At 37.9% G+C, this 12,118-nt stretch overlaps 2 protein-coding genes across 2 annotated transcripts in view; one reads left to right on the top strand and one right to left on the bottom strand.

Annotated features, from left to right (window-relative positions):
* LOC146757518 (rho GTPase-activating protein 32-like) overlaps window positions 1–12,118 on the top strand; it is a 218,196-nt gene that overhangs the window by 64,298 nt on the left and 141,780 nt on the right. The window lies entirely within an intron of this gene.
* LOC146757534 (kinesin-like protein KIF20B) lies at window positions 735–10,279 on the bottom strand. The gene is made up of 9 exons (XM_085520663.1): window positions 9,067–10,279; window positions 8,488–8,626; window positions 7,944–8,066; window positions 7,383–7,544; window positions 6,828–6,992; window positions 6,074–6,193; window positions 4,365–4,565; window positions 2,951–3,118; window positions 735–758 (listed from the first exon to the last, which is right to left on the bottom strand). Exons 1-9 carry the CDS (start codon window positions 9,945–9,947, stop codon window positions 735–737), a joined length of 1,983 nt encoding a protein of 660 aa, XP_085376789.1. The 5' UTR covers window positions 9,948–10,279.

The raw sequence follows: 12,118 nt of genomic DNA, 5'->3' as shown, positions 1-12,118 counted from the left end.
AGGAAGAGGAGATTCGCCATCAAGCCTTTGGCTCGCTCACTATCAGCACTCAGGCCTGTTCCCAGAGCCAGCCCTGAAACCATCTCTGTCCCCACTCCTCCTTTCTGCAGCTCAGCTCTGTTTTGGGGCTGCAGGAGGGACATTGGCTATGGGAAAGAGGACCTGGCTGGTGACAAGAAGGCAGCAGAATGACTTTTGGGGTCCCTGCCCTTCCACTGGGGGAGGGCAGGGCCTGAGATCCCCACATCCTCCTGCCATAGCCAGGGATGGGGGTACGTCACACCCAGCACTTCCCTTTTGGACAGGCCAACCATTATCTAAGGGGAAGAAGCCATGCTGAGCTGGCAGGAAGGTTTGAAACAAGTGAGAGCCCTGGGATGATGGTCAGCAAGAGACTGCCCACCTCCAGTTGGTTGCCTGTGCCGTGGAAAGGAGCTGGAAGCCACTTTACCTTTCCTGCCCTTGGAAAGAGGTGGCAAAGTCTCATCTTTTTTTGGCTTCCGTGCCCCAGAGAAGCTCCCGGAGGACTTGCGGTGTATCAGGGGCGGCAGTTTGGGGACCAATTCCATTTGAAACCTGTAAGGGAGAAGAGGGCAGTGAGCGGCGTGACGCAGTGCAACAGCAATCCTTGCTGCTCTCTCTGCTTGTTTGCTCACAGGCACGTTTTCATGTTGCAGGAAGGCTTTCTAAAGCTGTTAGCAGGGTCACTTGGGATAGGAGGAGGGGAAACAGTTTCAGGCAGAAAGAGGGAAGATTGGCTTTGGATGGTGTCACGGGTTACTTAGATTTACCTATGCCTGTGACAGGGGAAGCCACCCCGTGGGCCCCCCCCCCGGGGCCCGGAAAGGAGGGGGAAAAGGGGAATGGGATAAAACAGCGGCAATCTAAGGAGGAAAAACTTACTTTACTAAATATGATATCGAAATACAAGATAACACAATATAATATAATTGAGGCCAACAAATCGAACGAAACAGAGATATGTTGCAATATGTATGAGCTAATTATCCGTATTATAAAGGTACACACAGCCAAGGAATAAATGAGATTCGCTGATCATATGTCAATGACAGGTGTGGTCGTCTGCTTTTCTCCCGCCGTTCTGCAACAAACACCTATATACAAATTTAAGAACACAACGCAGTAACTGTTACTGTTTATTAACAACCAGTTTTAATAATACGATAAAAGTATGTCCTGAGAAAGGGGAACAAACATGCTTCTTCAAGGTTTTTTAGCTGTTCTGGATCTCAGCCGTCGCTTGATGATCAGATGATCACTTTCCTTCTTTTGTTCCTCAGATTCCTGAAGAAAACATTTCAAAAGTTACTCATCTTTTCACACAAGACTGACAAGCTCTTCTTGACCCACGCAAACATATTTCTTCCCCTAAATGGATTTCAGAATGGCATTTGCTTATTATATTTTATTCAGAAAACTATGGGATACCGAGATCATTTTAATGCAGCTTAATCACAAGGAACAAATATGGAGAATGTACAAAATCCTGTTTATCTTAAAAAAGCACACACATCTGAGGAACGCCTGAAGGCAGCTTTCATTTTGAAATACTTGTTTTCAAAAGAGTATTATAATACTTGTTTTGTGAAACATGAAGCTTTCAGAAAACATTTTTAGCCTCAATCCCTGTAGCTATGACTTGCCCAGAATTTCAGTTCTCGGTTCAGTTCCATGTTCTCAGAACTACAGTGAGAAAAGAAATTCTCATCTTCTTCATCCTCTAACAAAAAAAAATAACATTTTTTCTGCCCCTATCATTCGTCTAATCATCAAAAAATTCAGAGGGATATTACAGTATGGGCAAATGATCACTATGCTGAACAGAAAAAGGACTCTAATATAATTAAAAGATGCAGTTCCAACACAGCAAGAATGTTCTTAGCACAATAGCTGCCGACAGTCATGAAACTGGCACATCAGATCCTCTGCAAGTTGGCTTAGACAGGAGATCATAGTTTAAGCATACCTAAAAAGCTGTCTAAGTTGTGCTCTAGAAAAGCGTGTAGTAGAATAATCCCACTCCGACACACTGAAATTATCTATGATTCCAAATTAGAAGACATCTCCGTGATTGCTACATCACCTACTTAGTAAACTGTAAGCCAGCCAAACACAGAGATCTTTGAGGACAAAATAAAACAGAACAGCAGGAAGACCAACAAGAATGACTTGGTAGAATAAAGAAATACCTCAGTACTTTCAACCTTCTCCTGCAAATAGATGAAACCTCCAGTCTGTTTGGACTCCTTAGTAGTTTATTTTAAGCCAAGACTACAGTATAATCGCTTACCGAAGAAGCAGGTATATCTAGAGGGCCAGAAACGACAGTGGAATACAGCTTCCTTTTGCATCGTTTTGGCTTGGTCTCTCCTTCTTCGAGACTTTCAGGTTCGTTTGATTTAGGAGAACTTACTGCTGACATCAGCTTCTTGGCTAGAAGAAATTTGTTTTGATACATAAACCAATCAACTTACTGGTTTTGTGAGTCTTTAAATCAATGAATGCAAAAAAAGCTTCGTAACAAACTTGGTTTATAAATGACACGTAAAATTTAAGTGAAAATACTCAGAAATTGTATTTGTTCATCGAGGTTCTTTATTGCTTCTATAGCTGAAACAGTTTATAGCTTCAGGTACGGCAGCTTAAAGCACGCATTAAAATGGAGTATGAAAGACAATCATGGCTCAGAAGTCGCTGGAAGTCAGAAACTTCAGCAGGAGTTAAACAACAGGCCTAACTTTCGTGCTGACAGAAGCACAAGACAGAACCAACTTTCTCTGTATACTTGTAGGTTTTCACAAATGTAATAATGAATCTCTGAAGAGACGAATAAATGCATTTACTTCATAAATCAAAGGACAACTTAACATGGCAGACAAGTCTAAGAACACATACATTAATAGCCTACAGCAGAAACAAGCCATTCTACAATGTCTAGAAAACATGGAATAAAACTTATTCTACACCAACCTTTAGAGTGTATAATAGAAGGAGAGCTTTGAATAAAATCTCCAACTTTTTGCAGTGTTTCATCCTTCTTTTTAGTCAGTCTTGAAGCATGTACTTGCTTTCTCAGGAAGTAGTCTTTTCCGGATTTCTGTTCAACAGAGATGTGAACATGTGAAACAAGAGCATTGTTTAAACTTCATTTTAGTTCAACGTTATTTTAAGTTGACATTTTGAGCTTTACTACTGACACCTCTGTTCATTATGCTGATGATACCACAACGGCAAGTAATGTAGACAATTTTATATCCTTTAGGGAGTCGTCAAAATCTCAGCTATTTCAAGGCATACGTTTCTGAAAGTTTCTTAATAAGGCAGTAGTTTCTTTAAAAGTAGCTCCCAAGCTGTGGAGTTGTTTCTTACATAAGCTGTTCTAATTACATAAAATAAACAAACATACAAAACAGAAGACAACAGATGGGAAAAATCTACTACTCATACTCTGACCATGCCAAGGATACTGCTATCACATGTGAACATCTGTTTTTAATAACTGCCATGCATATTAATGATATGAACCTTAGTTTAATACAAGGGCTTCGCTTACAAAAGCACACGATAATACACTAAAGCTTCTCTTCCCAACTATTCAGTGTGCAATATCCTTCCCTCCAAATCATTACACAGTACAGCCATTACACGCTCTGGGGACAGACTGACTTGCCCTTTGTTAGCTTATGGAATTTAATAGGAAGAGCTCATAAGCATGTAAGATTCCCATTCAGGTATACACATAAGGATAAGACACTGCTTCTTTCGTGTGACCACACAATTACAGGAAGTCCCAAGCTAGCTTCAAAACTAGAACAAAAACCAACCATTTTCTCGTCACTTGCAGAGGGTGAATTAAAAGCCATGACAGATTTTGTATTTTTCGTGTTCTCACTTTTCACAAAATCCTGGGAAAATAAGACAAGTTTCAGCCATGATTCTTTTGGAAAGAACAACAGATGTCACAAAAGTGAACACTTTAAACACTTTTGCTAATAGTAGGGAAGTATTTGCTAGTGGTAACTATTCCACTGTAAATCAAATAATAAATAAGCATTCAATTATAAAAACAGGACATTAAGATATCAGTATTAGACATCTCATGATGTCTAAAAAGCTGATTTATGTCTACAGGTTTCAAAGAAAATACACAATGGAGTTAAGAGAAATTCCCTTCTCTTAAACCATTATCACTGAGATTGGCTATTAGTTTTGTTCATTAAAGCAGTTCACTGATTAAATTCTTCAACTACTTTACTGAGGTAGAAATAGCATTTTTTTAATGCTTAAATGAGAATGGTAAAAAGGCATCAGATATTTTGTTTTCTGTTGGGTCTAGGTCATACCTCATCCATGTCATCACTTCTTTTCTTTTTTGCCTTAGGCATTTTCACTCCTAAAGGTATCATGCTGCCGTGCTGCTTTATCTCCGTCTTATCAGGTTGCAGAGGTGTCAGTGGGATTTCCAGCTCCGGTTTTGGGAACCGACTAGTTTTGCCATTTTCTGCAGACACTCCAGAAGAGTCGAGGACAGTTTCCAAATGCTCCTGATAGCACAGAAGAATTTTAAGTGCAAGTGTTAAGGTAGCCATGAGATTAAAAAGCTATAAAGCATCTGGAAAAGGATATGTAAGCATTCGATTTTCCTGCTGTAAGAACACTTGTAACAGAAGGAGTCTATTTCAGTTACAGCAGAGTTTTACCCTTCTTTCCTAGAACTTGTTACATTTAAAATTATTTCCAATCTATGATCACAAAAAAAGTTCTCCATGTTAAACTGAGCCTGATACTTTACAAGTCATTTTTTCTCAAGGGCACAGACAACTACACTTTTTTTTAATAGAGAATGGTGGTAGAACTGACACGATTTTCTTCATCTCAACTCTGCTGCATCAGAACTGGGCAGGAACAGGAGCATTTGATTCAAGTGTTCGATTAACTTCCAGCTTAATCTTAGGGAATTTGCCCTTCCTCTTCTACACTAGAGATGTTATTTACATAAGTAAGGTCCAGCTGGCAAGGTGCAAGCCCAGTACAAGTCATTAAAGAACTCCATTGCTATCTTTTCCCTGGAGAGAATACAGACATTCAAGCAATGACACCGTACTTAAGCTGAAGGCTATCATGTACCTGCTCATGGTCAAATGGCAGCAAATGCACAGCTAAGTGACAGGGAAATGTCAGTATGCATTTCCCCAGCAGCACTTCCTGTCCACAATCCACCCAATCCTGTTTTTCTCAACAGGAGCAACAAAGTCAGAACTGAGATCACCTGGACTCCTCCTTCTCTATGGCAGGAATTCAGCTAGCATATCAAAAATGAGTTCAGATGCTGGTTGAACACATGGAAGACAGGCTGCTGGGGACATCAGAAAATGGTAGATGGCTGCTTCTACTGCTGCTAGTAACTAGCAAACTCCAGTGTCCCAAACACAGACTAGCAGCTTTTACTACTTACACTGTTCCGACCCTCTGAGGGGAGTCTTCTTCCTCTCAAAAAGTTACCAAAGATTGTAGAAAGACAAAAAGTAGTCAGAGCCACTTTATCAGGCTCTGCTAAGAATCTGAATGGAGTATCACCACCCACTGTATTTCCAAGAATTAAGTTGGTTAATAAATACTTTGTTTTTAAAATATATGTAACTGCTATTTTATGAAAGTTAGCAATTAAAAACTTATATAGGAATGATTAACATCATCTGCTAACAAAACAATATCCAGAAATCCTGCAGAGGAAGAAAATAAGTTCAATTTGCTGTGCCCGTTTCAGTGGCTCCATGAATTTTTTCCAAGTAACTTATCTAATCATGAGCCACTTCATAAGCATTAACATGAGGAGAGTTTTCAACAGCACCTGACAAAAATTCATCACACAATTGTTTCAACAGCTTTTATTCCTATCAAAGGTTATAAAAACAGGTGATCTGATCACCTTGAAAGGGATAAATAAATTAAAACTTGGGAATTGTTTAGAGAACGTGAGATCTTTTGCTACTCATTCCTTATCAAAAGCAGTACAATCACAACATTTTCAGATCTGAAGTTTCATACTAACCTCAGATTCATTTAATGAAGTGAGGCTCCTAGTACATGGACGTGACAAATAATTGTCTTCAGATTTGCATCTTAATGGAATACTTTCTCCAGTTTGAGTTTTGCTTTGTTGTTTCCTAGGCTGTAAATATTTAAAAGGAGTAAAGATTAGGCTATGCATTAGACCTCCAAAATATCTCGAGTTTTCTAAAGTTACAGTGTAAAACCTCAAGCTCAGACACCACATGAACACGTAAGCTGAAACACAGCACAAGTGTGGGAAGGTAGTAACATCTATTCATTGTGTGATCTTCAGATACACCCTACTGGGTCTCACTAACAGTCTCAGGCAGGATTCTGCCTCCAAAAGAGAGAAAGCGAGACATTATTTAGGGACAAAATCTGTAACGCTGGTCGTTTTGTCATCCATTCCCCCCATACTCTGCACGCTCACAGCTGCTATGTTAGAACACCAAAGGCTAAACCTCTGCCTAATCTTCAGCATCCACATACGAATACATGGAAAACTGCATGGAAAAGTTCCATAATGTACACAGAGAGATGGTGTTCTAGTAAATAAAATAGTTTTGAGAAGATGAGAGCTCATGTTTGAGTGGAAGACAAAAAGAACCAACAAGTACTCATCACTGAATATGTAGTTAAAGGACAGTATGCTAAGAAAAATGATTCCAGCTCCAGTATCTCCTAGGAAAACAGAAGAACAAAAAGGGGTTAACAAGATGTTAAGTACTTACTTTCTATAAATATAATCATACCTTTTCATTTACAGAGTCATTTCTTCTACTTTGTCTTTCTTCAAGTAAAGGTATTTCTGGCAAACACTGAGGGCTACTGTGGTTAATGCGTTGTTTTAATTCCTTTATAAAGTCATCTTTGTCAGCCAGTTCTTTTCTTAACTCTTCTATCACAGTTGCATTATCCTAATAAACAGTAAAAACTGCTGAGTTGTGGGATTGGCAAAAGGAATTAACACACACAAGCTACTGTCTGAGTATTGAGCCTAGCTTGGGATCTAGAAATGCTGTGAATTATCGGAAAAAGCTACAGATGTCCAGTCTGATTGTAGGATCATAAGCATCAAACTGACATCAGCTTATCTGAACTACTGAAAAAATTGAAATTTTAGTAATTAACAGAAATTCTGTTTCTGAAGAACAAAAATAAAAGCTGGTGCTTTTTTTGGTTAGTTGCACATGATGTCAATACGACAGTGTTCAAGAACAGAACCACACCCAGAATACAAAGAGCAGGTACAGGAGTCTTACAGAATTTATGGGTAGCTAATCAGGTAGGAGGAAAGGAGAGCTGACCTTGCTTGAATCCTTTAAGGCAGATTGTCTCAGTTCTGCTATTTCTGTCTCTTTTTGTATGACATTAGAAGCCAAAGTTTTGAGCTGTTTTTCCAAAGCTTCTACTAACTGATCTCTCTCCTCACGCCACTTTTGAAGATTATGGTCCTTTTCCTCCAGCTCCTATATTTCATGATGAAAGAAAAGCATACACAGTAGAAACAAGCAGAATTTTTAAGACAGCCTAGAATTAATAAGTTTTTCATATAGCATAAATAAGGACTCAAGCTGATAAAAAGAGTTTATGGTAAGACATTTCAATTAACATATCGTGATGTCACTCAACAAGATCAGGTTACATGCATGTATAACATATGTATTTACTATGCAGATTATTGTATTTAAAGCAATCTGCCAGTGCTCTGTAGTGACTAATTATTTGAATATCTTTCATGGTCTACCACTAATTTCAGTTGGCCACTTTCATTTTGCTCCAATTTTTTTTTTTTTTTTTGACCTTTTTCCTGTTGCTTGGAAAACCTGCATCATTCATTTAATAAAAATTAAGAGCAAGAAAAATACCTGTTTAAGTTGTTGGATAGTATAGTCTTTATAATCCAGCTCATCCTTAAACTGGTTATTAATCCTTTCAAGTTCTTCCATCTTGTTCCTGAGGGATTCCTCCACAGAACGCATCGTGGACACCTGTAATGTAAGCACAGCTCACGGTTCATTAAAAGACTTCTGTAATCCAACCTGGCCAAATACTTCTTTGTTAAATAAAGAGGAATTCACAGACAAGTGCTGAGTAGGAAAACGACAGCAAGTGCAAGGTTACCAAGGAAGACATGAATTCATTTTTAAGCTTCAATTTTCCACCCCAAGCACACCCAATAAACTTTCAGACTAAGTACCTGCAAAATGGGTTTTAAGATATCTTCTTGTTTAATAATTAAATTTTAACTATTAACATCACTGAAGCTGAAATTGAAGAAAAAAAATATACATGCTTATATTAAAGAGCCTCTGGAAATTAGTCTATTTCTCTTCAAGTAAATAGCATTCTTCTTCCCAGTTATCAGCGTTTTTTCACAAGACTTAGGTTTTAGGCTTTGGAGTTACAAACCTCGCTTTGTACTTGCTGAATTTGTTTCTTGGCATCAGAATGTTTGTCTTTTAGATCTGCATACTCTTCTTCTTTCCTCTGCAAATCTTTTTTCAAATTCAGTACAAGGGCAGAACTCTCAGAAAGAATATTTTCTAGCCTTATGTTAAAAATAAAGAGACAAAGAACATTACTGTTACACATCTCATGGAAACAGCAATTACAGCTTAATCCATGCCCTGCCTGTTGGTTTCTATTTGTAAATAGACTCTTAAATCTATCTAGACCAGTGACAAGATTTAAACAATTACTTTTGAATTTCAGCTTGCTTCTCATAATCAGATGCTGAAGCAATAAATTATTCAGATGCTATTCTGAGGGATGTACAACAAAACCACCAGCAATCCCCATATTATTCTTTATTTCCTTGCACACTCCTGTTTTCCCTTGGAACTCAAGTAGCATACCAAAGCATCCTAAAGTAGTAGTTTGGCCATTGATAAGCATGCAAATGCATTAAGTCGAAGGGATGTTCCCATTAACTATTTTTAACTCTAGTTCATTCTCAAAGGGCTCTAAGTTAACTCAGTGGTTACTTACGATTCTATACGTTGCACTTTCTCCATTTCACTCTTTTCCTTTTCCCGAAGAGAGTGTTTCATCTGCTCCAAGCTGTTTCTCAGCTGCAAAACTTCTTGAATCAGATTTGCTTCTTTGCTACTTAACTCTTCAAACTTTTTGTCTGCATTTGCAGACTTCTCCTGCAGAGTTGCTGTAACTGTCTCCAGATTCACAATAATAGATTCTTTTTCTTTAAGTAATTCATTGAGTTTTGACACATTGTCTTCCATTGTCTTGTAAGCCTCCAGGCGATATTCAAGCTCTTTTATTTTTACCTCACAGTTGGCAACTTCCTCCTGAAATTGTGCAATCACTCTCTGATCTTCTGCAGTCTTTTCTTCAAACTCCTGAGTTTTCTTTTCTATTTGCTCATGTAACTGATTCACAAGATCATCTTCCTGACTAGTGTGAGTTGTAATCTCACATAGCTTCATTACAAGTTGACGATTATGATATTCAGCATTATTCAGTCCCGCCTTTAGGTTTTCATTGTCTTGAAGCAGTGCTTTGATGTGCTGACTTTTTTGTGAGGAAACATCAACAATACTTCTGCATACTTCCCAAATCCTTTCAAGACTATAGTTAAAGGAGAGGTCCTGCACAAGATCTGAGATGGAAGAAGTCTGTGACTGAATGCATGCAGAACTAATTTGAGATGTCCCTGGCTCATCTTTTTCACAGTCTGAGGAATCCTTTACACTGACAAAGTCAGTACCGATGGCGTGAAACTCTAAGTGACATTTGTATAATTCATCTAATTTGGTCCGCATTTCTTTTACTTGTGACACTTTATCAATTATATATTCTTTGGCAACTTCTATGTTGTTAGTTAGTTGGGCATTTTTGTCTTCTAGTGTCATATTTATAGATTTCTGTTCATCCAGTTCAGAAGCAATTTCCCGATAGTCGGCTTGACCCTGCAGAATTTGTTCACGGAGGGCATCAGCTGTTTCTTCAGAAAAAGAAAGCTGAATACGCAGGCTTGTTACCTGCTTACTGAAATCTTCTTTTTTATTTTTTTCTCTTCTGCATTGTTCTTCAAGCACAGTTAAATGATGTTCCAAGATTTCAGTTCTTTCCCTCAGTGCTAGTACTTCCTTTCAGTACGCGGAGCACTTTTGTTTCATGTGTTCAATTGTCCTTTGCTCTACAGTGTTCTTTTTCTTTCTCTCATTTACAACTACTGTAAAACAAACAAACAAACAAACAAAAAAAAGGGAAAAGGAATGTAGCTCAGATTGATTAAAATCATTATTACATAGCAGTTCACAACACCAAGTAGCAACTTCTAAGTGAAAAACTGTCGTAATATGCAAGCCATGCCCTCACATCACATAGTATTTGATACTAGTGAAGGAATTAAAGTCCTCTGAACACGTAATCAGGTGCCTCAGATTTCTATACAGAATTAACAGCAAAAGGTTTTCAGTCTGGAAGAACACTTTTACCATGGCACTACTCAAACCTTCCACTCCACACCAGTAGAAAATCTAATTAGATTTAAGAAACATGGGAACGAGATAGATAATTCACAGCTATATTCTTTCTATCTTCCGTGCTTCAGCAATCCCTATAAGGAAGCCAGGAATCACTCCATCTACATCTAAATGGTAGATAATCAGTTCTCTAAGAAATTTCATTCCAACTCACAGTCCTCTTACTTTCAAAAGAAAGATAAAACTCTGGACAAGTTGATCACTTAAGTGTTGATATCTGTCTCTCTTATTCAGTTCATCTCTAAACAAAATATGAGGATTCCTACTTCTGTCCACACTTACTCTTTTGCATATAAAGTTCACTCATAAAGTTGTACAAATTTTCAGATTCAAGTTTCCATAAATATTCCATTAGCTTGGGGCTGTTTTTTTCTTTAACTGGTGAGCAATTAGCTAAAATCACAAGCATTTTCTTTCTATCAAAAGCGACTTCTGCTGTATTTCATCACTGCTTTAGAATCCAGTTATGTCCATTCCATAATATGCATACTTTAAGTATTAGAAAAATAAATATAAGTCAAGACTTACTAGGGATTGGGTCACCACAACAATATATTCCATGGTGATTCTTGTACAGTCCTTTTATTACTACAACTACAGAAATGCAGAATTTTATAGCGCCCACGTGCAGCCTGCATTACATACAGATTCACATGTACTGCATGGAAACAGCCTCTTAACTCATCTAAGGAGTTTTATATACAGCCCTCAACTGATTTAAAAGTCATACTGAAGAAACAGCAGTGGCATACTCCACCCCAAACCAGGTTTTGGTTTTGATTGCTGCTCCCAGCAACACTAGTGAGGGGAATATGATTTATAAGTAATCTAAACACTTTATGCTGAAAACAACAAGCAAGCACTAAAGCAAGATAAATAAGACTAGGGAGAAGATGTGTAATGTTCAGTCTAGAAGCTCCTTACACAGGAAGTAGGGAAAAAGCATTATTACAGAGCATAGGAAACAAGACCTAAAAGCTCAGAGAATGGTGTAAATACCCTGAACTTTAAGCTGAGATAACCTAGCATCTCCTAAAACACTTTTGCTCGTGCTACTTATATAACTAATTCTATAAAAGAACCAGCAAAACATACCTGTGCTCATTGTTCTACTGTGTATATTTAACATAGCTAAAGAATATATATTAAGCGGTTTTTGAAATTGGACGCTATTAATACTCACAAATAGAAGAAAATTTTAACATGATTGAATACTCAGTACTTCTTAACAGAAAACAAGATGACAATTGTTAAGCCATGCTGGCACTGCCAAGGACTGATTATTCATCTTTAGTAACTTATGAAAAGAAAAGCCTCAGAAGTGTTCAGGCCACACAATCTCACAGATAGAGTTGGAGCCTTGTTCTTGGAAGAAGTAATAGGTGAGGACATGACTACTCATCACAGTCAGCTTTAATACCATGGAAATACTAAGTTGCAGTGATGCAGACAGTCAAAGACTAAGAAGGGTCAAGTTGCTAAGCTTACAAGGTTAGAGATCTGAGTGACAGAATTAACTATAAATGTTTTCAGAG

The sequence above is a fragment of the Coturnix japonica genome, chromosome 20, assembly GCF_054131305.1.
Source record: "Coturnix japonica strain WE chromosome 20, WE-NBRP24, whole genome shotgun sequence".
Lineage (NCBI taxonomy): Eukaryota > Metazoa > Chordata > Aves > Galliformes > Phasianidae > Coturnix > Coturnix japonica.
The sequence above is the reverse complement of the archived record's forward strand: the minus strand, read 5'-3'. Positions and strand labels throughout refer to the sequence as shown.